The following is a 27,708-nucleotide window of genomic DNA, read 5'->3' on the forward strand; positions in this document are numbered from 1 at the left end:
TTAAAACCCTGTTGCAGGTCTGCTTGAATTTCTTTTCTTTTTTAAGATACAAATTGTGGTACTTAAAATAATGCTAACAATTACCACAGACCCAACCACTATCAACACCAGAGAAGAAATGCTAACTCCAGAATTAGGATTATTTTCATCCTCACTTTCATCAGAATCTGCTTGAGGAATAAACAAAGCTACTTGTGCAATGTTGGATACTTTTGATGTCAAATTGCTTTTATCCACACTTTGAATGGCAATGAATATGTGGGTTGCATTTTCTTCTGGGATCCTTCCTGGTTTAAACGCAAAGCTCTCCTTGGAGCTGGCCTCCTTTGGTAACAGATCAGTGGTGTTTATTTGCTGAGCATCATCAAAATTGTCTCTTAGATCCAAGATACTTCCACTTGTTCTGATGATATACTGTTTTACTAAGAAAAAAAGTTACAAGTAGTTTAGAAACTAGAGTATACCACATCATGTTCCTGTTTATTCATTCTCCTCAAAAATATTGTTTAGTTATGCCAAGCTTATACTCACATCCAAAGCCTTACTAATTCTTCAATGTAAACTGAATTTTTATTTTTATTTTTTAAAAACTTTTATTTATCTTAAGTGTGTTTTTCCAGGACCCATCAGCTCCAAGTCAAGTAGTTGTTTCAATCTGGTTGTGGAGGGCGCAGCTCACAGTGGCCCATGTGGGGACTGAACTGGCAACCTTGTTGTTAAGAGCCGCGTTCTCTAACCAACTGAGCTAACTGGCTGCGCCTGAATTTTTGTTTTTAAACTGCCAAATACTACCTTCTTTGTTTGAAAGTGGGACCAGTTAAAATGTGTCATAGTTGATTGATTCAAAAATATCAAACTATAAAATGAATACTGAGTTATCAATTAAAAATTATTCTCCTCCCACCCACCCTTAGGCCCTTTCGTTTTTACATGAGCATCTTTCACTTAATTAATACCCCATTGCATCCTTACCTTTTCCAACATCAAAGTCATCTCCCGGTGCTGTCCATGTTAGACTGATCATATCCTCATCAGGTGTGGCCTCGAGGTCTGTGATTTGACTTGGTGGGTACAGGTCAGGCAAGGGAAGTGAAATGTTTGAAACCACAAATGCACCTCCCGTTGCTGTTCTGGTGAAACTCTCCAGGTTTGTCTGAATATCCTCATCAATTTCAGGTCTTGGTGGATTTGCTTCAACTTTCCCTGCATTGAAAATTTCCTTGTTTATAATGAGCACAATGGCATTTTCAATTGAAATCCCCATCTCACTTGTCTTTGTTGTTGTTATGTACACACAGTCACATTTTACTAAGTTTGGTGACAAAGTCATAAGCATCTAATTGGTGGGAGCAGTTTTTTCTTTAGCATCCTGACCAGGATGTTGTAGGATATAATTGGATAATAAATTGCTTTGGAATTAAGGCTACCCTGAAAGGGAATAATGTTATGTAATTCTATATATGCTTTTTTTAAAAAAGGAATTTCTTTATTTCCCAAATTATCTTTAAGCTGGGAATAAACCTGGGGAAATTGCTACTGGTTCCCTTCCAGCCATTGTGCCAGATTCTTCCCATCCTCCCTGCTGCAAGTGCTATGGAATAATACTTCAGTTTATATTCCAATTGTCAACAGAAAACCCCTAAAAGTCATAAGAGATAAGACAAAGGAAAGTTAACAAGGAATGCATTCTTAATCCTTATCATCACCTTGTTCAATACACTTTTTCTTTTAACTTAATAAAAATAGTTGAAATAAATTTATGTATCTTTTATAGTATATGGATTCTAAAGGATAAAATCTGTCACTGGCTTATACTTAGGTACATAACATATTAGCCTGTTTCCTTCATCTTGAGCTGAAAATCTTCCATATCATTGTTGATATAGGTAAAGTGCTCCAAGTTAATATAATAATGGCTGACATTTATTGAAAGCTTACTAGATGCCAGACACTGCACCAAAGCTTACATTCTTTGGGGGCAAACCCCAGTATGACTGAGAACTTCATTATAGAAATGGGAAAAGCTGTACTTTGACTTCTAAATGTTTGAAACTTTAATCATATCAATTCACGATTATTTCAGTCAGCATTGGGTTTCAGATAACATGAATTACTCACCATCCACTACCCAGCCTGGTATATATGCAGCTCTATTCGGTGGATACCTCAAGTTTCGTGTGACAGTGTTTGCTCCTCCATGGGCCCGTACTTTTAAGCTGTATCTTCCATTTTCTGAATATGCTGTAAAATATCTGGAGTAGACCCCATCATCCTTGAAAGTATCAGCACCTTGTTATAGAAATTAAGGAATAAATTATCATTATAAAGAAAAAGATAAATGTATGCATTTTCTAAGCCAAACATGTGGCCTTTATAGGTATATCCCTTGGACTGGGCTCCCTATTTTGTGATTTACGCTTTGGGGAATATTTCCATTATGTTCTATCAACCAGTATCTTGTTAAATTGGTTTCCTTGATATATATATACATAAATATTATATATAACATGTATAATATATATTATATATAATATGTGTATTATATACTATTTTATAATATATATGATATTACATTTATACCTGTGTGTATAATAAATCCCTTCACCTTGTCAATTTATATACAGATTATTATAGTACTCTTCTTACCATTTCTCAGCCAAATGGTTTGGTTGAAGCTCTTAGTTTATCTAAACACATAATTGTGTCATCTCTCTCTTCAAATCAGAAGAATACCCACTAAAGAAAAAGTATCTTTGCATAGGATTTAATTCTCACTATAGTCACTTACTTATTTTGACTTATCTTCATGCACCCCTTTTTATTTAATCCTCACCTCTTGCTCTGTGATCCATTCACTCCTTAATCTGATAGTGGAAAGACCCATCTATTATTAGAATAAACAATTGGGGGAGTTCAGGAATACTGTATCATAAGTATATTTCTTGATATCACAGATACTGCAGTTATTTGTTAAATTGCAAACATATTTCTCAGGGCAGTTAATATTCTAAGACAGAGGTTCTTAAAATAAGGTCCTTGGACAAGCAGCATCTGCACGTGTCTCGATTGTATTAGGAATGTGTTATAACAAGCCCTCCGGGTGATTCTTTTGCGTGCTAATGTATAAGAACCTCTGCTCCAAGTCATTGATAATCACCAATGCAGTCTCAGGTAAAGGCATTCCAAATTAGCTAGGTAGGAACCTGGGTTACCAGGTATTTATCCTTGAGAAATGATGCAGGTAAGTTTTAATGGAGGATGGAAAGGGTTGGGAGGAAAGGAAGAGTGAGGAGATAGTTGAGAAAAATATTTTCACATCAGGTGAAGGCATTGAGGTACACCAAAGAATAATTTCACCTTCTAAATTTTTCACAGGGCCAACACTTGTTGATGAGAGGATTATAAATTGACTGAATTAATTACATTGCAAAAGATACTGATAGAAATCTGTGACAATTCAGATGTCTATCAAACTGGTTTTTTCCTTGCTCACTGAGCTCTCAAAAGAAGGTTTAGTTCCCAGAATAATCCAGAGTCGGGGAAAAAGCTCTTTAAGTACTACTCACTCGTACAGACCAGGGAGACAGCATGTTTAACACAGTGTCTGTTCCCTGCCAGAATGACCTGGTATCTGATGCCCTGGTGATATCCCCTCCTCTCTCGCCGCAGTTCTGCTTGCCTTTGGGCCTCAGTTCCCAGGACTATCTTTGCACTTTATTCCAGCTGTTGGGAATTACTCTTGCCTGTCTCTGTTTCCCTGTCGGGGGCCCCAATTTCTACTATTTAACCCCATATGGCTGCTGTGCTTCACTGTCTCTGTCCAGATTATCTTCATGATGTGCCCCTAAGAAACACTTGTTCAGAATTCTTAATGCTGTCCTCAGTCCCTGAAAGAGACCTTCCTATCTGGTGATAGACATTGCTTGTTCAGATGGCAAACAATAATAACAGTAAATAACATTTATTTAGTGCTGCCATGTGCAAGATACTTGCTAATCACTTTGAAGGTTTTACCTGGTTAGAATTGCCTGCTGATCCTGCTATCCATTTATACTGGGCATCAATTCTTCTGATGTCTTTCACTGCCCCACACTGCCACAGGGACCCATAACATGTTCCGAGTCATGAAACTATAGGCTTATTCATTAAAAACTGTGAATTACCTGCACCATTATCCAAAAGTTCCAGAACTTCTGTTTTTCCACTACTTGATTCAATGAATGCAGTCACGTTGGCTCCAAGAATGGGTATATACCCTTGTAGAATTTCTGCATAAACAATCATTGGGCTGGGGAAGCTGTTTGTGTCTTTATTCATTTTAGCATTCACTGTGATTGGAGGTACAGAAGAATTTGCTGCCCGAGAATTAACCGTTATAGTTAATGTTTCTGGGTTTCTTTGGGCTTGAAGACTGTAAGTCCAAACACCCACCTAAAAATTCAATGGAAATATAGTAAGTATCCAAGACCAAGGTATTTTCTGTGTTTCCATTACATAACTTTAAAACAAATCTTACAAATGTGTTACAGAATAAATAGGGTTTTGAGATTTTTGAGGTTTTTTTTAAGATAAAAGGATGAGAGTAAAGGCAGTTTGGACAGGGTATCCTGGCTATTGTCATGCATGGTGTCCACATTTTGTGCCATCTCAGCTGGGAAAAATAAGTTCTGGAAAGTTTGCCTTGGTCTTGGCCTTATTCTTTGACCTTGGAGTTCACAGATTCTAGAATATGATCTGTTAATGCTAATGATGAATGACTAGCTACACATCAAGTTGCAAAGAGTGTCTCTACATATTGCCTCCTTAAATCATTCTTAGCCTACCTATTTTTTTCCCTTTTCTTCCTTCCTCCACTGCATAAGTCCTTTTATCCTTTTTCCTGCCACCATAATTTCCAAGACCATATAGGCATAGAAAGTACATTGTATTTTATCTTAATTTTGAAGATGATACAAGTATTGACACTCACATTTATGAGGTTAAACAATGTATTTTCAGCTATGAAACATATTTGCTAGGAAATCAAAAAGCTGATTGCTTACCTTTGCAGTTCCTGGAATACTGAGATAGGCCATTTTGGAAACTGAGTCCACTGTGAAACTTCCCATTAGTGTTCCACTAGGATCCCAGAGAGAAATGATGGGAAGGTATGTGCTCCATGTGACGAGAAAGAATGTGTCCTTTCCCACGGTGCTGTCAATGATTACAGTGCCGTTCAGCCAGGGATTATTGGTGAGGATTGATCCCTTACTTTCAAGCTGTTTAAATATATTTTTGAAATTAATAATGGGAGGAAAGTGTAACTTTATTCTTAATTCTTTTTTTCTTTTTTTTTAACATGGTTCTTAATTTCTGGCCTGAGAACAAGCTTATATAGGGCATACCACCTTAGGTTTATGATCTCTCTGAAAGCTAATTGGGATGCGACAGTTAGTCATAAAGTGTGGAGATCCAGGGTCTGAGGAAAGGACAGAGTATAATAAAACACCAAAGCAGGTGAATGTGTTTTATAGTTGGAGACATGGCCCTATTATTTTACCCCCTGTTGTTTTGGTGAACACCCACCTGCTAATGCTTTAGCATTAAAAGGTACTACAACCTCAAAGAAGAAATAACTGTAGGGTGTGTGTGTGTGTCCCTCAGTTTACCCATCTTCATGGTGATCTAAAAGAAAATACCTATTGCTAGTGGCTAGGGTATTTGAGCAGAGACACAGTAAGGTGAGGCCTCGAGAGAAAATTAGGACTAGCAAATAATGAGACAAGCACTCATGGATATTTTCTGATGTGAAATCTTCAAATAATTTTTCACACATGATTGAGTTAGTAGCACTCACTCAATAAACATGTCCAACAAGAGTGTAAAGTGAACAAAACGATGTTTATGAAGGTTGGAATCCTGAGAAGACAAGTGAAAGTTAGGACCTTTCTCTAGAAAGTTTTTCAAGTTTTTGTGGATGTCTCTTAGTCAAGGAGAGCCAACTTTATCCACTGACCAGGAAGGTGCTTTCTACAGATATGTCATTTGAAGAAAGGATGGGAAATCCCTCTTCTACTCAACCCAGTCCTAAGCCAAAAATACCTTCATATCAGTGCTGAGAGAAGGGAGTGAATTCTATCATTGAAACATCATTGCCATGACAAAAATCTTAGTTATATGTTAAGTGGACATGTCTTTGAGTGGACAAAATATTATTATCAAGTTAAATGTGAATGTGAGTGACTTTTTTAGACTCCACATCAGGAAAGTGTAAGACAATTAGGAGGCTTTGGCTACGTAGTACTAGGAGGGGAAAATAACTGAGTGAAGAATGGGACGCAATTTTTCCTCTGCATTCTGTCTGCCATTTTAAGTGAGGGGAGCAAAACCTTCTTTCTCCCCCTTCCGTACCATTTAAAAAGTCCATTCTCAAAATTCTGAGCACTTCCTGCATGCAAATATCTCTTTTCTGGCTGATTCTCCACATTCTGCTCTTACATTTCAAAATTCCTTTGGAATATTCCATTTTAATGTCCCACCATCCACTAAAGATTACTAAGGTTAAAACAACACAAAATAATATTCTCAAAATCACTTCTCCCTCCTTACTTGTCAATTTTAGACAATAGTATCATCATTTTCTAAGTCAACCGGATTGAAACCCTCACAAATTAGCTTTATTCTCCTTTAGTTTATTCTTTAAATGCTGCCAAACTAGATCCCAGACCAATTTGTAATCTGTTTGTGGGGTGAAGCTACAAACCAGATCTTTAAATCAATCGACACATAGATTCCTAACCCTGCATCCTGTAACTTATATGCTCTTAATTGTTGGAGAGTTGAGGAAAATAGGTTTGTTTAAATGATCATGTCAGTTTTAATGTAGGCAGTGACTTGATGATCTGGAAGATGAAAGACACATATTCACATAAAGTGGCATGGTGAGAATGAATAAAGTCTTAGTGGGAATGGATGTGGATAGAATGTTGTAAAAAGTATTTTGAAGGAAACGGTGTTGACATTTTACATGGGCCATGAATGAAGAATCAAAGTTTAGTCAAAGTTTTAGAATCTAACAGAAAATGGGAGTGTTATTTAAACATGGATGAAAACAGGAGTTGAGTTGAAAAGACGTGAATAAAATAGACAACCAGTGAAAAGAGTGGTTGAAGAGGTAAAGGAAACCCTAAATTTTTGGATATGCATGATTATTCACTCTGTTCAGGAAATTTATTTCCAAGATATTTTCCTTCCATTTTCAAGCCAGGTTCTTGAGTTTGTTCATCTAATTTAAATTTATTTCACAGCAGATAAGGGTGGGGGAAATCTTGGAAGCATGAGGTTTTTTCATGCATTCATAGAAAAATGGATGCTACACCATTGAACAAAGTTTATTTTTTATGGAAAATTTAACATTATTAGGTTTTAATCTTATCCCTTAACCAAACTCTATGGGAAAAGAAAACGAAAAAACAAAGTCTCCTATTACTTACTTCACTATTTTATTACTTAATTTGGTCATAGCTAAGCAATAATTTCTATCTCACGCTGAAGTTTTGATTTTAATTAAAAATTTACTTTGAGAAAAACATAGAATTCAAAACTTATATAACGATCAAATTACTTTTCTTGATTATGATCAAATGCAAACACAAAAACCTGAGGAGTGGGAACTCTGACCTGAAGAGACTGCTGGGAAATGTCGGTGTTTCCTGATGCCAGGGCCCCAAAAGCATCAATGAGGCCATTGTTCTGGGCTGCATCTGAGGAAAAAAGATGGCTTCCTCCTAAAATGTAAAAACATAAACTAGGTTACTTTCTAGAAAATAAGTACTTATCACATTTTAGTGATTTTAAGGTAACAAATAATCAAAATAATAGTTTCAGTATATCTTATTTAAATAGACCCAAACCTAATAGGTGTAAAGATAAACTCTGAAATGTTAACTTAAAAATGTCAGAACCAGGAAGTGTAAGCTACCTTTGTACTTCTCTTGTAGAAATCTCAGCTGGCTGAAATGTATTAAATAATCACAGAATACAAAAACAAAACAAAATAAAAACCCAAGATGTTACAATTCCATGTATTAAAGCTCACAGATTTCACATAGCCCTTTCGGGGAATCATTCAGTTTTATTTAATATACTGTTCTAATAATATTGGCCTTCAGATTTTCCAGCCAGAGTAGATCAGAATCAGAAAATTAGAATGGTTAAAGTGCTGCTATATTGAGGTATCCTGACAATGGCGAGACAGAAAAACTGTAAGCAATGGAGACAAGTCCGAAAAAGCATTACTTTTGGGGGGCTACTTGGGATAGAAATGAATTTTACAATGGACATGAAAGCACTTTGAAACAATGGGAGTTTGCACAACTAATCACTGAAATAGCAAGTATATATTTGGTAACAGAAGCCAAGTTAATATAAGAACTGATATTAAAAATGTTATAAATTATATATTCTCTACTATGTTTAAGAAGGCATTGAAAACATGTGGTCCTTTTTAATCACATGTCTCGTATCTAAGATAACAACTACCAAAGTAAATGTTTATCTAGAAACTTCTTTAGATTTTCTATTATTTAGATTTATTTAGATTTATTCAGCCTCAGTTTCTGTTAATCCCATTCAGTCCCTATCCTTGCAGCCTAAGTAAACTGTCCTGGATTTCACACTATCCCTCTGGGTACCTTGCATTGTCATTTCAACCTGAATTTTTTTATTCAGGGTTTGACCATCTTTTCTTCCCTTTTCCCCTTCAAAGAAATTCAACATCTTATTCAAGGCCCAGCTTAGAATTCACCTTGTCTCTCATGCCTTCTTTCCCCGACTACACAACCCTGGGAGAATTACAGGCTTCCACTGCTCACACAGTGCTTGACTCCTATATATTCCTCTTGTCATGAAGGAATGTTATCTGATTATGCTGTCTGATTAGTAGTTTTGTCTCTCCAGCCAGCTGGACTCTGAGCACCTTGAGAAAAGAGATCAGCCTGGTTTACCTGGTCCCTAGCTCCTGGCACAACAACAGAGCTCGAAAGAAGTTGATGAGTTGTCACCCTCTAAACTTATGCATTGCTATTAAAGAATTCGAGTATATGGGTCATATGTTACCTGTTATAGTGGTCATTTGTATGACTGCTTTATCAGCAGCTGGTCCCAAAGCAATAAAATGAATGACAGCCCCACTCTTCTCCACTTCAGCAAGACAGTTCTTTGCAGTATTGTCTTCCCCATCACTCAGCAGCACTATTTCAGATCCATTCAGTTGGGCGTTTCGTTCTTTCATTACCTGCAAACATAATCAGAGCATAATTACCAGATAATCCTAGATCAAATGGATTTATAGAAGATTAGAAAAAAAATGTACAGGGAAAATAAAATTGTGCAGAAAGAAGTGATGGCTTCTGTTTAAAAAAGATAGAATCTGCAATCACCAATCCCCAGGGGAACTCAAACACATCTGTATTTTCTGTCAATCTGCTGTACAGAATGTTTGCTCCAGGGAAGTAGTGTGGGAGCAGGGTTTTGGAACATCCTACTTCAGTTAAATGACAATGACTTCTCAGTCAGGGGAAGACAATGACTTCCCGGACAGGGGAAGTCAGGTCAACCGGACACCAAAAATGTCATCACAGAATGTGGCATTAAATAGTTCTCTTGTTTCTTTGACCAGACTTCCCTCTGACAAGCCTTCAGTCTATAAACAGTTAACTGCATTGAAATCCACCTCAACATTAGACAAAAACAAACAACAACAACAACAACAACAACAACAAAACAACTTAATGGTTCCAAATTTGGGACCCCTCAGTATACTTGCAGAGAAAATATAGAGAAAGTTCTAAGCAGGTCAAGATTAGGGATCTTGTTATATAACTTTTATTTTATCTTTAAAAGTAACAAGCACAAAACTATGTTGGTGATGCTCAGAGAATACATGAATTATATTTATTGAGTTCCATTTGTGGCTTGAATCCTTTTCCTATAAAGTCAAATAGTTTACACTCAGAGATCTGAATCTAGACTCCTATAAAAAAAGATCAAGAGAATTTATCACAGGGTAGTAACTATATTTCATCTTCTCTGACAAGTTTAATTGGTGGTGGCTTCTTTACACCATTTTGAGAAATTGAGTCTAGGCCAAGAGGAAAAAAATGCCAGATTATCAGTGGCTTTCATGGACTTGGAGCGGAGTTGTGTGTACATTTGCAGAAAAAGGTTTGGAATGTAGAAATCCCTAATAAAACTGGGGTTAGGGAACATGACCAGCCTCATTTCAATTTTTTCATGTTTTGAGGCAAAGAGTGACTATTATGTATGTTGCAATATAAGAGAAATATTCTCTGACATGCATTAAAACAAAACTGAAAAATAGGGAATGCTTTTATACATTTACAGCATTTATACAGCATCCCCGTCACATTCCTCCTACACATTTGATCGCAAAATGAAGATCCAAAGATGAAGTAGAGTTCTCTCTCCTTCACCTCTCCCTTTCCTGTGTTAGTTATTCACTGAGCACTTACTATGTGTTAGTCACTGTCCTGGCTGCTGGAGATTCAACAGGAACTACATAGTTCCTGAATTTGGAAACAGAAAGGAATTAAATTTAAAATATTTACTGAGATGTAAGTGAGAGACTAAAGAGATGTAGAGATGAGTGACAAAGACACAATATATTCTGTAGTTCAAGAGAAACAGCTCAGTAGTGCAGTGCTACCTTTTGGGGAACATTTGCTAGGTGTTAAATGTATTTTATACAACATGTCTTTTAAGTCTGAGCTCCCAATGTGTCCCTGGATCACTACCCTACTACCTATAATTTATTGTATACAGGGCAACCATAATCATCTTCCTAAAGCATGAATTGATTATCAGTCCCTAATACTTAAAACCCTTCAGTAGCTTTCTGTTGTGCTTAAAATACAAACCTTTTATATATATATTTTAAGCTTTGAAATATTTAGCCGTTGTCTACCTGCCAACCACATTCCATACCCCCTCATTTGTCAAACTCCAGTGCCACTAGCTTCTACCAGTTCTTAGAATGGTCTTGTTCTTTTCCACCTCTTTCTTAAGGGACTTTATACTTTCCTTTCTGCCTGAAACCACTGGCTCTTTCTCATCCTTCACATCATAGCCTAAATGTTACGTTTCAGAGAGGGCCTCAGTGTTCTCTCTACCTAAATTAGGCAGTACCCCTCTTTTCCCAGCTACTCTTTCATATCACCCTGTTTGATTCCACAATCTACAATTATTGTTTTTATTCATTTAGTTATCTATGTGTTATCTGTTCCCCATTGAAACAGCATGCACAACAAGAACAGAGAAGCTCTGCTTGGCACATAAATATATGTTCAATAAATTATAGTATATGTTTGCTGCCTACTACCTACAATAAATATATATTGACTAAATTAAAACATGAACCACCCTATGTGCTAGTTTTCATTACCCAACTTTACCAATGAGGTAATTGATGACTACAGAGATGAGGACGCATGCTTAGGGTCACAAAGCTAGTAACTGATAACTGGAGTTTGAACCCACGACTTAACATTAGAAAGCTACACTAAAATGCCCTGCAATTCATAAATAAGAGAGATTTAATAGTGTTGGGAATATAGGCTCTTGTAAAAAAGGAGGAAATGCTACGTGAAAGAGCAAGGATTTTGAAGAATTGGTAGAATCTTAACACACAAAGATGGAAAGAAGGAAACATTGTAGGCAGAGGATTTACATGGGCAAAGGTAGTGAGGCTGTTAGTGGAGAGCTTGGAGAAGGCTGTGTGCTGTAAATTGGTTAGAGCACACAGCATCAGAAGGGGAAAACTGACAAAAATGGATGGACATAATGATGAGAGCTGTTTTATTGAGGGGTGAGAGACTTTTGAATAACATCAGACTGAGGAATTCAGACTTAATTTTATAGATTGTGAGAGGGAAGTGAAGATTTCTAAGCAGGAAAATGACATGTTTGATATTAAGTATAAGCTTAAGATGACGCTCTGGAAAAAAAACAAGATTTATAATAATAGTTGTGAGTTACATATTTACTATGTAATATATGAACATTGTTTAAGTATATAAATATATCATTTCATTTAACTCTCATAATAATCCTATGAGGTAGGCGTTCTTATTTTCCTATTTTTTAGTTAAGGCATTGAGTGTCCAAAGATACTGAAAGCGTTGCTTAAGATCATATATGAGTAGCTGGTAAATAGCAAAGCCAGTACTCTGATGTCAAAACTCGCATTCTAACCAGTATCCCTTATATAAGACCGGGTCTTATATTAACTTTTGTTCCAAAAGATGCATTAGAGTTGATTGTCTGGCTAGGTCTTATTTTCAGGGAAACACAGTAATTAATAGTCCCCTCTATATCTGCTTTAATAGATAAACATTAGCCCTAATTGAACCTCACAGAAACTGAAATGAGGATTGGCCCAATGTGGTATCATACCATACATGTAAGTTGATTCATTGCCTTAAAAGGTGACGAATTATGCCACCAAAACACACCTATTTAACTAACATTTATTGAGTACTGATTATTGCAATGTGAAAAGACAAAGTCCCTGACTTATACTCCAGTGGCATTTTTATAGGAATGTATTCACCCATCAGTTTATTCATTGATTCACTGATCCATTAAAAAAAATCATCAAGTGCATTTTTTTATGTTATTAATCCTATATTTCTTAGAATTAATTATGTTAATATTAGTGAGCAAGTATGTGTAGCAGCACTAATAGAAAAATGTCCTAACAATAAAAAACAAACTATACAAGCAGTATGACTTTCACCTGAAATCCTGATTGAATTCCAGCGCAGATGGATGTTCCTCCATTAGCTACTGTAGGCAAGCTCTTCAAGAGGTTGTTTCTTTCGTCATTGCCTGTTATTTGGATTAGCTTGCTTTGAACTTTGGCAGTACTATCAAAGTGCACCATCCCCACCCAGGATCCATTTTCAATGGTCTGCAGCAGGAAATGTTTTGCAGCTTGATTCATTCGATTTAGACGGTCAGAAGTCTGAATGAAACGGACAAGGGAAAAAAAAGCTAAGTGGTTTTCCATTGGAAAATATTAGCATATCACAAAGAATGAGTAAACAGAATTTGTTAAAGAAAGCATTTCGTGTTAAAGCAATTATTTGTTAGTTGACGAAATTTAAAAATACAGTGATGTGTATTATGAGACACATATAATCTAGTAAGGAACACAGGCTTTTAACTAGAGGTGATTCATGGCTGCTAAGCACCCAAATTACAGTTGGAATTTGTGGGGAGTATTGGGTTGGAATTGGAGGGTGATGACACATACCTTAGAGATGTCTCAAGGACTCCTGGGGTCCTCTGTTCCAGTTGTATCAAGATGAAACCACTCCCCAGGTTTCCCAGTATCAAACCAGACTAGTATGGACTCCCAACTAGAGGCTGAAATCTCCCCATCCACTGGAGATGAGACAACTCAAACGTTGAAACTCTCTTGAGCTGCAGCTAAATTCTGAGAGGCCCAGCTACTACCTCTTCTGCTCCTAAAATCTCCCCACCACTTCTCCACCAATGGATTAATTGGAGTTGGTTCTTTGGTAACCCATTCACACTCACATCCCTCTTTCCTAGGTGAATGCTCAGGATGTAAGTAAGCCTCTTCACACATTTGTCTTTTCTAGTCCCTCAACACCAACTGATTTGTAGTACCTCCCCTTAATACATGCCCAAATTTCCGTCTGATCTTCCTAGAACCAAGTCAGTGAGAAACATCTACATCCCCATCTTTCAGGGCTCTCTCTGCCACTTTATTTTGCCCTTACTCCTGGCTCTGCCTACACCCTGTCTAGGGGTGACTACTCATCTCCTCTTAATCGGGAATGTCATCTCTCCCTAGTGACACTTCCTAGAACACTTCTATGTCCTGGTGTCTAGCACTCTGGTGGTCTTTCAGAAACGCTGTGCTATTGTGATTTATTTCATTCAGCTGTATCGTTGTCTACCCTTTTCATTAACCACACAATCCACCATTTATTGGAAACATTATTCTTGATCTTTAGCTTGCTCAGTCCTGGCTCCAATGTGCTGTCCTTCTGGGTGCCTTATCACATTACGTCTGCTCATTGGTAGTCCATTTATTTCAACAGTTATTATTGAGCACCTATGTGTGATAAACCCTTTTGTAGGCAAAAGGGATACAAAGATGAATGAGACATGAATTAAAGTAGTAGAGGACATGGTTCCTAGAGGATCTGGTTCCAAGTACTAGAGGAGTGTCTAGTCTAATGGGAGGGAAATTGTAATTTTAATATAATATACAGTAAGAGAGGTTTGCACAGTTCATTGAAGGAGATCAACAGAAGGGCCTTCCGCCCAGCTTGGAAGACCAGTCCGCCTCCTGGAAGAAGTGGGTGCCCGTACCAAATTTTGAAGGATGAGAATGTGTTAACTAGGTGATGTGGAAGGGACAGAAAGTTTTCTCCATGCAACTGTAAACCTTTCAAGGATATGGGTCTCTATTTCTGAGCCTAGCATAATGTCTCCCATTTACTAAATGGTAGTAGAAGGAATGAATGGCTGAATATGACTATATCTTCTTCATGGTGATGCTTTGTGTCTTTGATTATAAAGAGGTCATTTATATAGATGATAAATAAAATTGATTTGGAATGAAGTTCAGCAATCCACTCTATCCTCATTTCTGTCAAGTATTTCCAGTAGATAAAGGGAGCAGGTAAGAAAACATTTCCATATTTCAGTCTTCTGCTCTGATCTTCTAACTAAATCTTTACTATTGGGCCTAAAAGTCCTCCTCAGTAAACTCTCCACTTTCTGGGAGGAAAAAACAGAGACTTTTAGGTTAGGTCTTTTAAACTCTATTGCTATCTTTCTTTCATTACAATATTCACTGCCTCTCCTGAGGTCCTGATTACAGGAAGTGATGGGACTTATGCCACCATGAAATTTCGAACAACCCAGGTAAAGATAGTGTTCAGAGGGTTCTTAGGCATTAAATCATCCACTAGTCACTACATCCAGGAAAAATGGGACCATGAACTTACACTCATGCTTCCAGACTTATCAAGAACTAAGCACACAATTCTTTCACTGATCTGCAGCAATGAGAAGACAGGTGAAGGGGGCGGTGCCACCATAGGTGTGGTGTTTTTTAAATCCTCAGAATTACTGATCACCTCCCATGTGCTTCTCAAATCGCACATTTTGTTTTGTAGGCTTGGAGCTTCTCGGTTATGGTTTTTTTCATTGCAGAATTCAACAACCTTAAAGGTTAATAAAATGAAAAAAAAGTTTTATATATGATGCATTTAAAAATTAAACTACAAATTTGAAAACAATTTCTGCTCTGCAAATATGTTGTTTATTTAATAAAGTCTGATTCATTAGGAATCATAATAGTAAGGTGGATTTTCAGGAATAGTAATAATAAGTAACACTAATTCAGTGCTTACTATGTGCCAATGTTCAAATAACTATATATTAATATATCTAATCCCTCAGGTCACCTGCATAGACATTTTATGAACATGATAACATGTCCTTTGATTATAAATATACAATATGTAGTAGAAATTGACATACTTACAGAATCAATGCCTTGCATAAACATTATGGATGTCTTTTCAGTTTGAATTTTATCAGGGAAGAACTGACAATCTTTTTCATACAGTTTTGTCTTAGAATCAATTCTGCATTTCTTAATTGAACAGCTGTCTCCTTGACACTTATAAACTTTGTTTGTACCAGTAATGCCTTTGGAACACCTGAAAACATGTGACAGTTAGTCTTTGAGGCAACCTAACCATTAACATTTTTTAAAAAATCTAAGTGTCCATTCATAATGATCCTTATATCAAGGATTTTATTCTTATGTGTGTATCACACACATCCTATTTTGACAGCAAAGTTGAAGGGTTTCTACCAAAGCAATTTTCCAAGAAATTTCAGAGGGAAATTTTAAGTGGGATCTCCAGTATATACAATGGCTGAGTTCTCTACTGAGACTAAAGTTGCTGCTGACCTGCTTACACTAATGGCTGTAAGCTCCCCTTTTCCAATCATCTCTCCTGGTAGCCTTGTGATGGTTAAATGCGTTGTAGACATCTGAACAAGGCAACTTCTGAAACCATTTACTCTTGGTACAACCTTAGCTTAAAGTTCTTTGTAGATTTCTTTTCAAAGAAGATATTCCCAAAAGAATGGGATGTGGTATAACTATAAGTGTTTTGATTATTCAAGGAGCATTTTTATCCAAAATGAAACGTGGCTTTAAGGAAAGACTGAGGTACTGCCTAGGACAGTAAAGGATGGTGGCAGCATTTTAGATATATGTTTTATTGCATGGAATTGGCCACAGGTTGCAGTGGTATAACAAACGTACTGGGATGTGACTATATCCCATCTTTTCAGTGTGTTTCCAGTTCAAATTTAAGAAACAATGACTAAATTTCATTCAGTCATTCAGGGAGTCTCCTACATATATGTATGCTTCTGTCCCCAAAAGTTAGTGAATATAATGATGTTATCTATATTAACAATCATGATGAATTTTCTGCAGCAGACAGTAAACATTTAGGGGGATATGATGAAAATAGATGTAATCAATATAACACTCTTTAAAATACATGTCCTGAAACTGGTGTTATGGGCTGATGAAGGGCCTTGTTTGAAATCATGTATCATTCAGTTTTTACATTTTTGATAAGTCCCCAGCCCCATCTAAGATGGGTGAAACTGATGGCACACAATTTTAGATGGATTTCCCCCAACCATTCTCCTCTCTTGACCGTACAACCAAGAGCATTATCTTTTATTACTGTGATGTTATATTGATATTTTAAAATGAATTTTATAAATCCCAAGAAATTCCTGTTTGGCTCCTTGAAGATTTCTTACCAGTAATGTTTGATTTCTTACTCAGCCCACAGTTACCACTATTTATTAAGATTTTTTTTCATTCTTGTGTAAAGTAAATGATTCTGATCTCCCAGCATATAGTATGGGTCTTTACACAGAACACAACTTTAACGTAAATCAGTTCTGGCAGCCATGGAGGAGAGGTATTAAAATATGTCAACTTGACTTCCAAATGTTCTTGGATGTTAAGTGTACTTTAAATTGGCAACCAGTTATTTTGAGATACATTTACTAAAACAAAACAAAACAAAACAAAAACCCCGGAAAAGTACTGTATTGAGATATAGCATCTATTATCTGCATTGGGATCAAATGAATGATTGGCAGTGCTAGGAAATCAAACTAAGGGAAATAGGAAGTGACAGACTGAAGTAATTTAAGAAAATTTAAATGGTCATGCCTTGTTGCTTCAATTTTTCTTGACTTAGCACTGTAGAAACGCTCATTATCGTTGTACTCATCAAACACTCCCCAGCGGAGATGGGCCCACTCGTGGACAAACAGTTTATCTGTGGGAAAATATGTCAAATACATGATCATAATTCAAGTGAGAAAATTAGTCCTTCAAATATTTTAAGAAATCTTTTTTTAAATAAAATATATTTAGGTTTGAAATAGCTGCCAACATTTATATTTTTTTTTTTATAAAAAAGCATAGAGCATTACATTGAATTATAGTATGTTATACAGTATGTTGTTTTTTTTATTCTACAACATGTTAAATCAATGAAACATTTATTATGTCTATGCTACGGACAGCATAGACTGGGCTTTGGGTTTTGGTTCATGGAGGGCAAAAAGTCTTAGATATTACAATGTTTTTTGGCTCTACAAAGCTCACTCCTACTAACAACATAAACAGATATGTAACATATTTGTGGTATTAAAATTTCATGAAGGTGCAATTAAATGTTTAAAAAAATGCCTATAAATGCTCCTTAGAGCATTGATAATGAAAAAAAAATAGATTGAAAAACACTGCTATAGAGAACCCTATGATTTCACTGATATGTGGTATATAAACCAAAAAGAACAAGACAAACAAAGGAGAAACAAAAACTCATAGACACAGACAATAATTTAGTGGTTACCAGAGGGTAAGGGGGTGGGGGGTGGATGATGAAGGTAAAGGGGGATCAAATATATGGTGATGGAAGGAGAACTGACTCTGGGTGGTGAACACACAATGGGATTTATAGACGATGTAATACAGAATTGTACACCTGAAATCTATGTAAATTTACTAACAATTGTCACCCCAATAAATTTAATTAAAAAAAAAAAAAGAAAGAAAAACACTGCTATAAACCATATGTAATGTTGGGGGTATCTAAATGATGTGATTAATTTATATTACTTAGCACAAATAAGCATTAATTACATGAAAATAATTATTAATTATATGTATTAAATACTGTACTGCGTACTAGGAAATATAAAGATGAGTAAGATACATACATATATATACATATATATACATACATATAGATATACACATATATATACATACATATATATACACATACATACACACACATATATACATAATACATGTATGTATACATATACATACACACATATATATACATATACATACATACATACATACATACATATATGTATATACATACATATATATGTGTGTATATATATACCTTTACTAGGATAAACTTATAGAGGGAGTCAGAATAAAAAAAAAATCCTAAGAATTTCAGGGTAAATAGATGAATAAATCCACAGCTTGAAATGCAGGAAGGAAAAACAAGTAGAGTTTTTGTTTTATCAATATTAGGAAAAACTTCAAAGGAATTAGAAACGGAGAAGGAGAAGTTGGAAAAATAGTCTAGGCCGCTACCATGTGTGTTTCTCTCACTCATATTAACTCATGAGATCTGAAGACGGGAAAATATCAGTATTGTGCTAAAGTTATGTTTCTTTAAGTCCTTGTTACTCAAAATGGGTTCCTTGACTCGGCAGCATGAGTGTCACGTAGGAGCAAACAAGAAATGCAGAATCTTGGGCCCACTCTAGACCTACTGAATCAGAATCTGCATCGCAACATGATCCCTAAGTTATTCCTCTACACATTAAATTTTAAAACACTGGTTATAGATTTCCTAGGCTCATGGAGCCCGATTAGTGATTGTGAAATTATATATAAACCAGTATATATATAAGTGTGAAAAAACCTTCACACCAGTTACTGCAATAGGAATTTGGTGAATTTTAAGAAAATCAAAAATGGCCTGGTCTGTGGCTCCCTTTTTACTAGGGCCCTCTCTCGGATTTGCTTCCTTCTCAACTCATGGCAGGTTGCCCTCCCTCCCATGCCCACCTTAATTTGCTAAGAAAATAGATTCCAGGTCTTAATACACACACACACAAAAGCTAGGTGTGAGGAGATTATATGTTAGTTAGCTTGACTATAGTATCATTTTGCTATTCACTATGTATATCAAATCACCATGTTGTACACCTTAAATATATACAATGTTTATTGTAAGAAATGTAGCCCCTGTGACTTAGAATTACATTTCCATCTATGTCACTGTCCCAGTTCTCATTTCTAGTAACATTTCACTCTTTGTGTATGTGCTTGTGTGTGTGTACTTTTAACATCTACTATGTTGGCAGCCTCTAGCCACACTGAGCTTCTGCCAGGATGGTTTAAATAATCTTTCCAGGTACCTATTGTTGTTGTTAGTCATTTTTATTACAAATTGCATATGTTTTGAGAACTCTCTTCTTAATCTTACTTGTCCAAAAGATTATTACGTTTAAATAATCTTTCCAGGTACCTATTGTTATTGTTAGTCATTTTTATTACAAATTGCATATGTTTTGAGAACTCTCTTCTTAATCTTACTTTTCCAAAAGGCTTGTTGGTTTTAGGACATTGTTTTTCAGAATGTGAGTTTTCACGTACACATGTATCACATTAAAGTGTCAGTTATCAGATAGGGCTGAGGTGGGAAGTATGGGAAAACAGTAAAAGCTCAGGTGGGGACATTGGCTTTAAAAATCGGAGAAGATCCTTGTCTTCTAAGACACATAGAGCTGGGCAAGAGTTCAGAAGTAGAGAGAAGGTAGGGGCTCTGTTTTCTCAATCAAGGCATCTATTGCTTGAAGGGATTGAAAAAAGTGGCTAGAGAACTTGAGAAAACTGGTAGAAATTTTGTAACAGCTGCTGTGAGGGATGAGAAGAAAGTTGAGGAGGCAAGTACGAACATTGTTGAGTAGCTTTGAGGACTTCACTAAGTTTGGAAAACATGTTTTTGTAATAATACCAATTAGTTTTGTAATTTTCTTTCACAATCTTGGAAACATTAAAGGAGCCAAAGGAAACTAGCTGGAGATTCAGTGCATAGGATTTGGCAAGTTGAATGAAATATAAAGATAAGAGTGGTGAATAAGTTGAGCTATTTATACTTGTAATTGAAATGACTGACTTTGCTGGACATGCCAGGTAGGAAAAAAAAAGGCATAGCAAGAAGGAAGCAAAAGATTAGGGGTGCCAAAGAGAGTGACATGTTCAGACTCAAGTATGGGGAAGAGTTAAGATTATGATGAAATTAGATGATGGAGATTTCAAGACTGGGGTGGGGAACAGGTCCAGGTAATGATGAGAACCAGGGCTAGCTGAGTGTTTGGCAGAAACAAGAGACTTAATTGAAGGGGCAGTGGAAGAAGGAGAAGTGATCTTAGATTATGCAGAATCAGAAAGGTTTTCCTTGCATAGTTATATGTGAGTTGGGCCCTCCTTTCAGAGAATTTGTATTTTTAAGTGAAAAATATGTGCTTTAGTTCATTTGAACCAATGATCTTAACTTTTAGATTGAAGTAAATGAAACTGCCATTTTTATACATAAAAATGATCACTTATAGACAAGTTCATCTAGTTCAACCAAATAGGTTGAATAATAATATCAGCAACTAACAGCCCATGAGTATTTTTTCTTGGCCAGGAACTGTCACCTTGGCTCTTTTCAGCTTTTCACACATCTGCCTTCCATCAAGGTGGCATGTGATTGATTAATATCCAGCTGTGGAGAACTGGAAAATTAAGATCTGCAAAGCATGCTTTAAGAAAAACATTTATTATTGCTGCCCAGTGTTTACATTTCTGTAGATACTGTACTGAGTACAGTTACATGGACTATCTGTTTTAATATTCACAACAATCCTATAAAGTAGGAACTCCTCTAGTCACCATTTTATAGGAAATAAGCACAGAGAGGCTAGCTCACTTGTCCAACGTCACACATAACTGATAAATAGGAGAGTCAGGGTTTGAACCTAGAGACTCTAGCTCCAGGGCTTGTATACTTAACCTGGATACATAGCTGATTGTTGGAAGCATTGCAAAATATATGTCAACCGAAATTCCTACCTCTTGGCCCATATTCATTTAGTTTTTTTCCAAGTACGAAGTCAGGGGTGAAATGAATACGTTCTCCTTTTTCTTCACAGGCTGTGAACTGCTTGGTATATGGTTCATCTCTACCAGGGAGGGTAGGTGGTGCAACTAAAACATCAGCCTGAGAATGTTTAAAAAGATTTTAAAATCATTAAAATCATTTTAGAAATAAAAAAAATCATTTAAATCATTTTAGAAATAAAAATGATAACATTTCATTTGAAAAACTCTGAAATAATCCATATTCAGCAAATTTGAAAAGCACCAGAAAATATAATATTTTCAGAGAAGGTTTTCAATGCTTACATGATCGTAGCTTTCATGTTTTGGCCTGCTGTATTGAAGCTTATGCGTCCAATTCTCAGGAATTAATATTGATACACTTTTGAAAAAAAATCTTTTCTCTGTGGCTTCAAATAGAAAAGTGGAAGCTGTAGTCACCATTTCCTGTTATTAAAGGGAAAAATATGTGAGGATAGCCAAGTGACAGTAGTCTAAATGAGCACAGGTTGGTCATTGTCATATCCCAGATTAAGAGTGGAGAGAAAAAGCAACTGACTAGTAAACAGAGTCTCCGCTTCAGAATTCCAACTCTGTCACCTGTCAATCAGAAATTATAGCTTAATCGTATACATTTAAAGGTTTTGAGTCTTCCATAATTCCTCATCAAAAGGCAAATGTTTCTATTTGCGGTTAGGAGAAATTGCATATATGCTAAAGAACACAGATTTTAGAGTCATCTACTTGTTTCCAATGCTGGTGTTAGCACTTTCTGGGTGATAGAGCTTGGCCGATTTATATAATCCTCTGAATCTCATTTTCCTCATCTCTCAAATGGACTATTACTACCTATCTTTAAGGATGGCATAAACATAATACGTTATAAAGTGCTCTACACATAGCCAGTTATAAAACTGGTTGATAACATTTCTATTTATAAGTTACAGCCTTAGCTGATGCAAGTTGAGGAGAACGGGCAGTAGGCCTGGATCACAGGAGAGGTGCTTCATGACACACCCATTCTCCCAGTAGAGGCAGCTGGGTCAGAGCCTACGGCTGGGTGATGGAAAATTTCATAGGCGAGGCAGAGCTTTTTGACCATAGTCAGAGCTTGTTGCTCTGCTAGCAAACTGGAAATAATATCATTTTATGTTGTTCATTATCCTGAATCCCAAAATACAATGATTAATAAGAAAAATTGTCCCACCCTCGCGCTTCCTATCTAGTGGGGGAAAAGGATGGTGAAAGTGCTTTATGGTAATTCAATCTACATGATCAAACACACTGAATAATTGAGGGATCTTGGGTGGTGGATGATGATATCAACCTCTTCATCTTGCTGGCAACATCTCAGTCTATAGTGCTGTTTTCTTCAAGGCAGGCTCTCACTCTCCATGGTGCTTCCTGACCTAGCATAAGCCCACACTAGAACCCTTTTTCCTCAGGAATTCCAGGGCTCTTTTCTCTGTTCTGTTGAAGACAGTCCAGTGTGCTGACTCATATGTACTGAAGAGAACAGCAAACTGATTCGGTTAAGACCCATGGGATCTGTCAGAAGGCTAGAGTTCACAGAACTGAATGCCCTGAGTATTAGCTGGGAGTAAGAACAAGAGCTTTGAGAATAATACATGATCACAAAATGATTGTAATGGAAAACAAAATGCACTCTTTCCAAATATGATGAGACCGATGATTAAGAAAGGACCACATCCTTTTCTTATTCCTATATATTACTACAGAATATGAAATGTAGAAAATTGCTTTCCAATTAGCTCTTAATACTAATTTCCATAATACCTTTATCAAGTTTCTTCACCTCACAGAGTAATTTCCAATATCTGACTGTTCAGTATGGTAATAGACTGTTCATGGGTAACTTTTATAAAAGCCAGTCAGGTGTGTGTTTGTGTGATATGCACATTCATCATTATTGTAGAAAAACTGGAAGATACAGATAAGCAAGAAGAAAAATGTCATTTAAAAATCCCAATATTTTTGTAAATATTCTTCAGGTGTCCCCTGCAAATATATTTATTTGCTATACAAAAAAAAAAAAAAAAAAAAAAAAAAAGATAAAGGAAGAAAAAGGAAAAAAGAACAAAGGCTTTGAAGAGCTTCCAAGGTGGGAGATTACTTCATCATTGGCCAAAAACAGATGAAATAATTCTCTACCTGTTCCCTAAGGATGCCTCCCCTCTCTTTTTGTTTTGCGATATTTAGTCCTCAATAGGTTGTGAACATGTGTTTGATGTGATGACTCTCTTTGTGTCTATAAGATAAAAATGTGTATGGTAGCTGAACTCATCAGAAGAAAAGAGAGAGGACTCGAATTAAATCAGAAATGAAAGAGGAAATGTTACAACTAATACCACAGAAACGCAAAGGATAGTAAGAGACTATTATGAACAATTATATGCCAACAAATTGGACAACCTAGAAAAAATGAATAAAATTCCTGGAAACTTACAACATACCAAGATTGAATCATGAAGAGACTGAAAATCTGAATAGGCTGATTACTAGTGAGGAGATTGAATTAATAATCCCACCTCCCTGCCCAACAAACAGAAGTCCTGGACCAGACATCTTTACTGGTGAATTATACTGAATATTCAAAGAATAATTAGTGCCAATTCTCCTCAAACTCTTCAAAAATGGAAGAGGAAGGAACATTTCCAAACTCATTTTATGACACCAGTTTTACCCTGATACTAAAACCAGACAAGGGTGCCACAAGAAAAGAAAATTACAGGCCAATATCCCTAATGAACATAGATGCAAAAATTCTGTCTAAAATATTAGCAAACTGAATTCAACAATACATTACAATGATCATACACCATGAACAAGTGGGATTTATTCCAGGGATACAAGGATGGTTCAGTGTCTTCAAATCAATCAACATGACACAACATTAACAAAATGAAGGATAAAAATCATATAATCATCTCGATAGATGCGGAAAAAGCATTTGACAAAACTTAACACCCATTTATAACAAAACTCTCAACAAAGTGCATATAGAAGGAACATACCTCAACATATGACAGGCCCACGGCTAACATACTCAATTGTGAAAAAAAGTGAAAGCTCTTTATCTAAGACCAGGAACAAGACAAGGATGTCCACTCTGGCCATTTTAATTCAACACAGTTCTGGAACCCTAGCTAGAGCAATTAGGCAAGAAAAAGAAATAAAAGACCTCCAAATCAGAAAGGCAGAAGTAAAACTGTCACTATTTAGAGGTGTCATGATATCGTATATAAAAGCCCTAAAGACTCCACAAAAAAAAACTGTTAGAACTAACAAACGAATTCAGTAAAGTTGCAGAATACAAATGAATATGAAAATATGTTGCATTTCTATACACTAATAACAAGCTATCAGAAAGAGAAATTAAGAAAACAATCCAATTTACAATTGCATCAAAAAAATAACATACTAGGAAGAAATTTAACCAAGGAGGTGAAAGTCCTGTACACTTAAAACTGTAAGACGTTGATGAAAGAAATCAAAGAAGATACAAATGAAAGATATTCCATACTCATGGATTAGAACAATCAATATTGTTAAAATGTTTATACTATCCAAGGCAATCTACAGATTCAATGCAATCTCTATCAAAATGCCAATGGTGTTTTTCAAAGAAATAGAAAAAAAACAGTTCTGAAATTTGTATGGGAGCACAGAAGACCTTGAATAGCCAAAGCAATCTTGAGAAAGAACAAAGTTGGAGGCATCATGCTTCCTGATTTCAAACTATACTACAAAACTACAGTAATCAAAACAGTATGGTATTGGCATAAAAATAGACACAGAGGTCCATGGAACAGAATTAAAAGTCCAAAAATAAACCCACACATATATAGTCAATTAATTTATGACAAAGGAGCCAAGAATATACAATTTGGAAATGACAGTCTCTTCAATAAATGGTGTTAGGAAAACTGAACAGACCCATGCAAAAGAATGAAACTGGACCACTATCTTACACTATATACAAAACGAACTCAAAATGCATTAAAGACTTGAATGCAAGACCTGAACCATAAAACTGCTAGAATAAAACATAAATGGTAAGTTCCCTGACATTGGTCTTGGTGATGACCAATCGACTTTCCCTGGACACTAAGAATCCATTACTCAGTATCAGCTATTATTAACTGCTATTCAAGCCCGTGTTCTTTAGGAAAGGGATCCTTACCTTACCCTGTAAAAAAGATATCACTAAGTGAACACCACTATGCTGCAAGAGTTCATACAGAATGGGAGATAAATGGCAGCCACAGAATCACCTGCTCACAACTCAGGTCATGCCTATCAGCTTCTGATTGTTAACAACTCCCCTGCAGAAGGCTAAAAAAATGAACATAGGGACACAGTAGTGGAGGAATTGAATATCAGGAGTTAGTAGATGTTGATGTCAGGGACAGGGGAAACAAATTTACATGGCTGTGACACCAATCTATTATAAGGAATGACAGAATTGAAAAAAAGCTTTCGGAATACAATTCTTGGTGCAGTCCTGCACTACCTAGTGAACTCATTTGTTCTCACAGCTGTAAAGCTCATTTACACACTAAAGACTTCCACATTTTTATCTTCACCCAGATTTTCCTCCTGAATTCTGATTCCTGTCTCCATCCACAAGGATATCTAATAAGCATCTCAAATTCAAAATATCCCAAGCTAACTCCTGATATCTCAACTGCCAAATAATCTCCACTGAATTCTTCCCCTTGGTTGATGATAATTCCATCTTTCCAAGTGTTCAGGTGCAAACCTTTCATGATCTCTACCCTACGAGTGTAATATCCCTGTACCTATGTAGTCACCATCTCTTTTCACCTGCAGTAGCTTCCGGCTCAGTGTCCCTCTCCACCTCTATGCTGCACACAGGTTATACAGTGTGAGTGACAAGAGGAAGCCCTCTACAGTTTTCTCAACACTACAGTCAGAGTGATCCTGGAATATTCATGAGAGAACACAGGTCTCCTCTGCTCAGAATCCTTCCATGGATTACCATAGCACTCGGATTACCACAGTAAAAGCCCAAGTCTTCCCAGTGGCCTGGGCCCTGCTACCTCTCCAACTTTAGCAATCCCACCCTTCCTCCTCCCATTTACAGTTGTTTCCTTGGTTGCATCAAGCATACACCCACTGCCATGCTGCTGAGGCTTCTATTCCCTCCCCCAGATTTTCAATGGGCTCTTCTCTCACTCATCTCAGGTCTCTGCTTAGATGTCACAGCAACAGTGAGGCTTTCCCTGACTACCCTACATGAAGGAGTAACCCACTTTCTCCCCTTACCTCAGCCTCACAAACACTGCCTATCCTATCCCCCTCTGCTGATTTATTTTACTCTATAGCAACTTATTGCCAACTGACATGCTATTATAGATTTACATGTTTTTATTACATATATCTGAAAAGAATCATGTACACTGCATGAGGGCAGGGCATCTTCCATTCATTGGTGTCTTGCCACAAGCATTCAGTAGATAGTTGTTTAAAGAACAGACAAATCCAGCTGCCCATTTGCAGGTGAAGAAACTGAGGCTCAGAGAGGCCCCTGTGCCTTATCTTTGGTCATATGCTGAGAAAGGGTAGACCCCTTCTAGGGCCTCTAGTTTACACTGTCCATTCCAGCACTGTCCTCACCGTACTGTGTGGCTTTTTAACTTTCTGGATCATTCAGAAATTTCCCTAATACTTATTAACTACTAATGTTTTTCCCTTCTCTGTAATTCAAACAGAAAAAAGAATCCCATTTCTTCCTTACCTTTATTTGTTCAATTAGTGTTTCATCTTCGGGCACATGAGGGTCTATAGCAATGATAATGTCCTCGTAACCATTGTTATTCAGTCGAACAAGGGAAGTCTTGGACCCTGGCAGCAGGTATAGGATTAAGAGGAAGACAATGCTTCTGAATAACCCCATTGTTCCTGGAGTTGTTTCTGGCCTCGGTGCAAGAGGCTTCCTATGATCTTTTCTCTCTCCACATATATATACGGTATACTCTTGAATGTGGTAGGTGTGGCTGACTATGGGCCATTGACGGTATCAAGTTCAGTTTTACATATGTGGGAAAAGATTTGATTTGTTTACGCAATCGTTTTACTGTACGTCATTATAAAAGTGATCAGAAAAACAGAAGTAATCAGATCTTTTTATAAAATACATTGCACGTTTTAGCTTGGGAAGCTTTTTCTGTACTTTCTAATTTTGGTTAATTTTCTAACTATAGACCTATACTTTGTATTTTCTGTAGAGTGCAATGTGAAAATTAATAAGATTTTATAGTGAAATGAATAAAGTAAAACATGTTAACGTTGTTTTTCAGTTTTACAGAGCAATTTAATTATTTAGATTA

At 36.4% G+C, this 27,708-nt stretch overlaps 1 protein-coding gene across 1 annotated transcript; it reads right to left on the minus strand.

Annotated features, from left to right (window-relative positions):
* Positions 1-27,275, minus strand: LOC308500810 (calcium-activated chloride channel regulator 4-like; the record flags this gene model as incomplete). The annotated part of the gene is made up of 14 exons (XM_081056172.1): positions 1-422; positions 973-1,203; positions 2,119-2,289; positions 4,164-4,431; positions 5,043-5,258; positions 7,660-7,766; positions 9,097-9,274; positions 12,794-13,021; positions 15,045-15,263; positions 15,587-15,764; positions 17,318-17,426; positions 21,308-21,455; positions 21,641-21,781; positions 27,117-27,275. The coding sequence occupies 14 exons, from the start codon at positions 27,273-27,275 to the stop codon at positions 1-3; spliced, it is 2,775 nt and encodes a 924-aa protein (XP_080912298.1).
* Between the last annotated feature and the right edge of the window lie 433 nt (positions 27,276-27,708).

Source organism: Rhinolophus hipposideros (genome assembly GCF_964194185.1).
Source record: "Rhinolophus hipposideros genome assembly, chromosome: 8".
NCBI lineage: Eukaryota > Metazoa > Chordata > Mammalia > Chiroptera > Rhinolophidae > Rhinolophus > Rhinolophus hipposideros.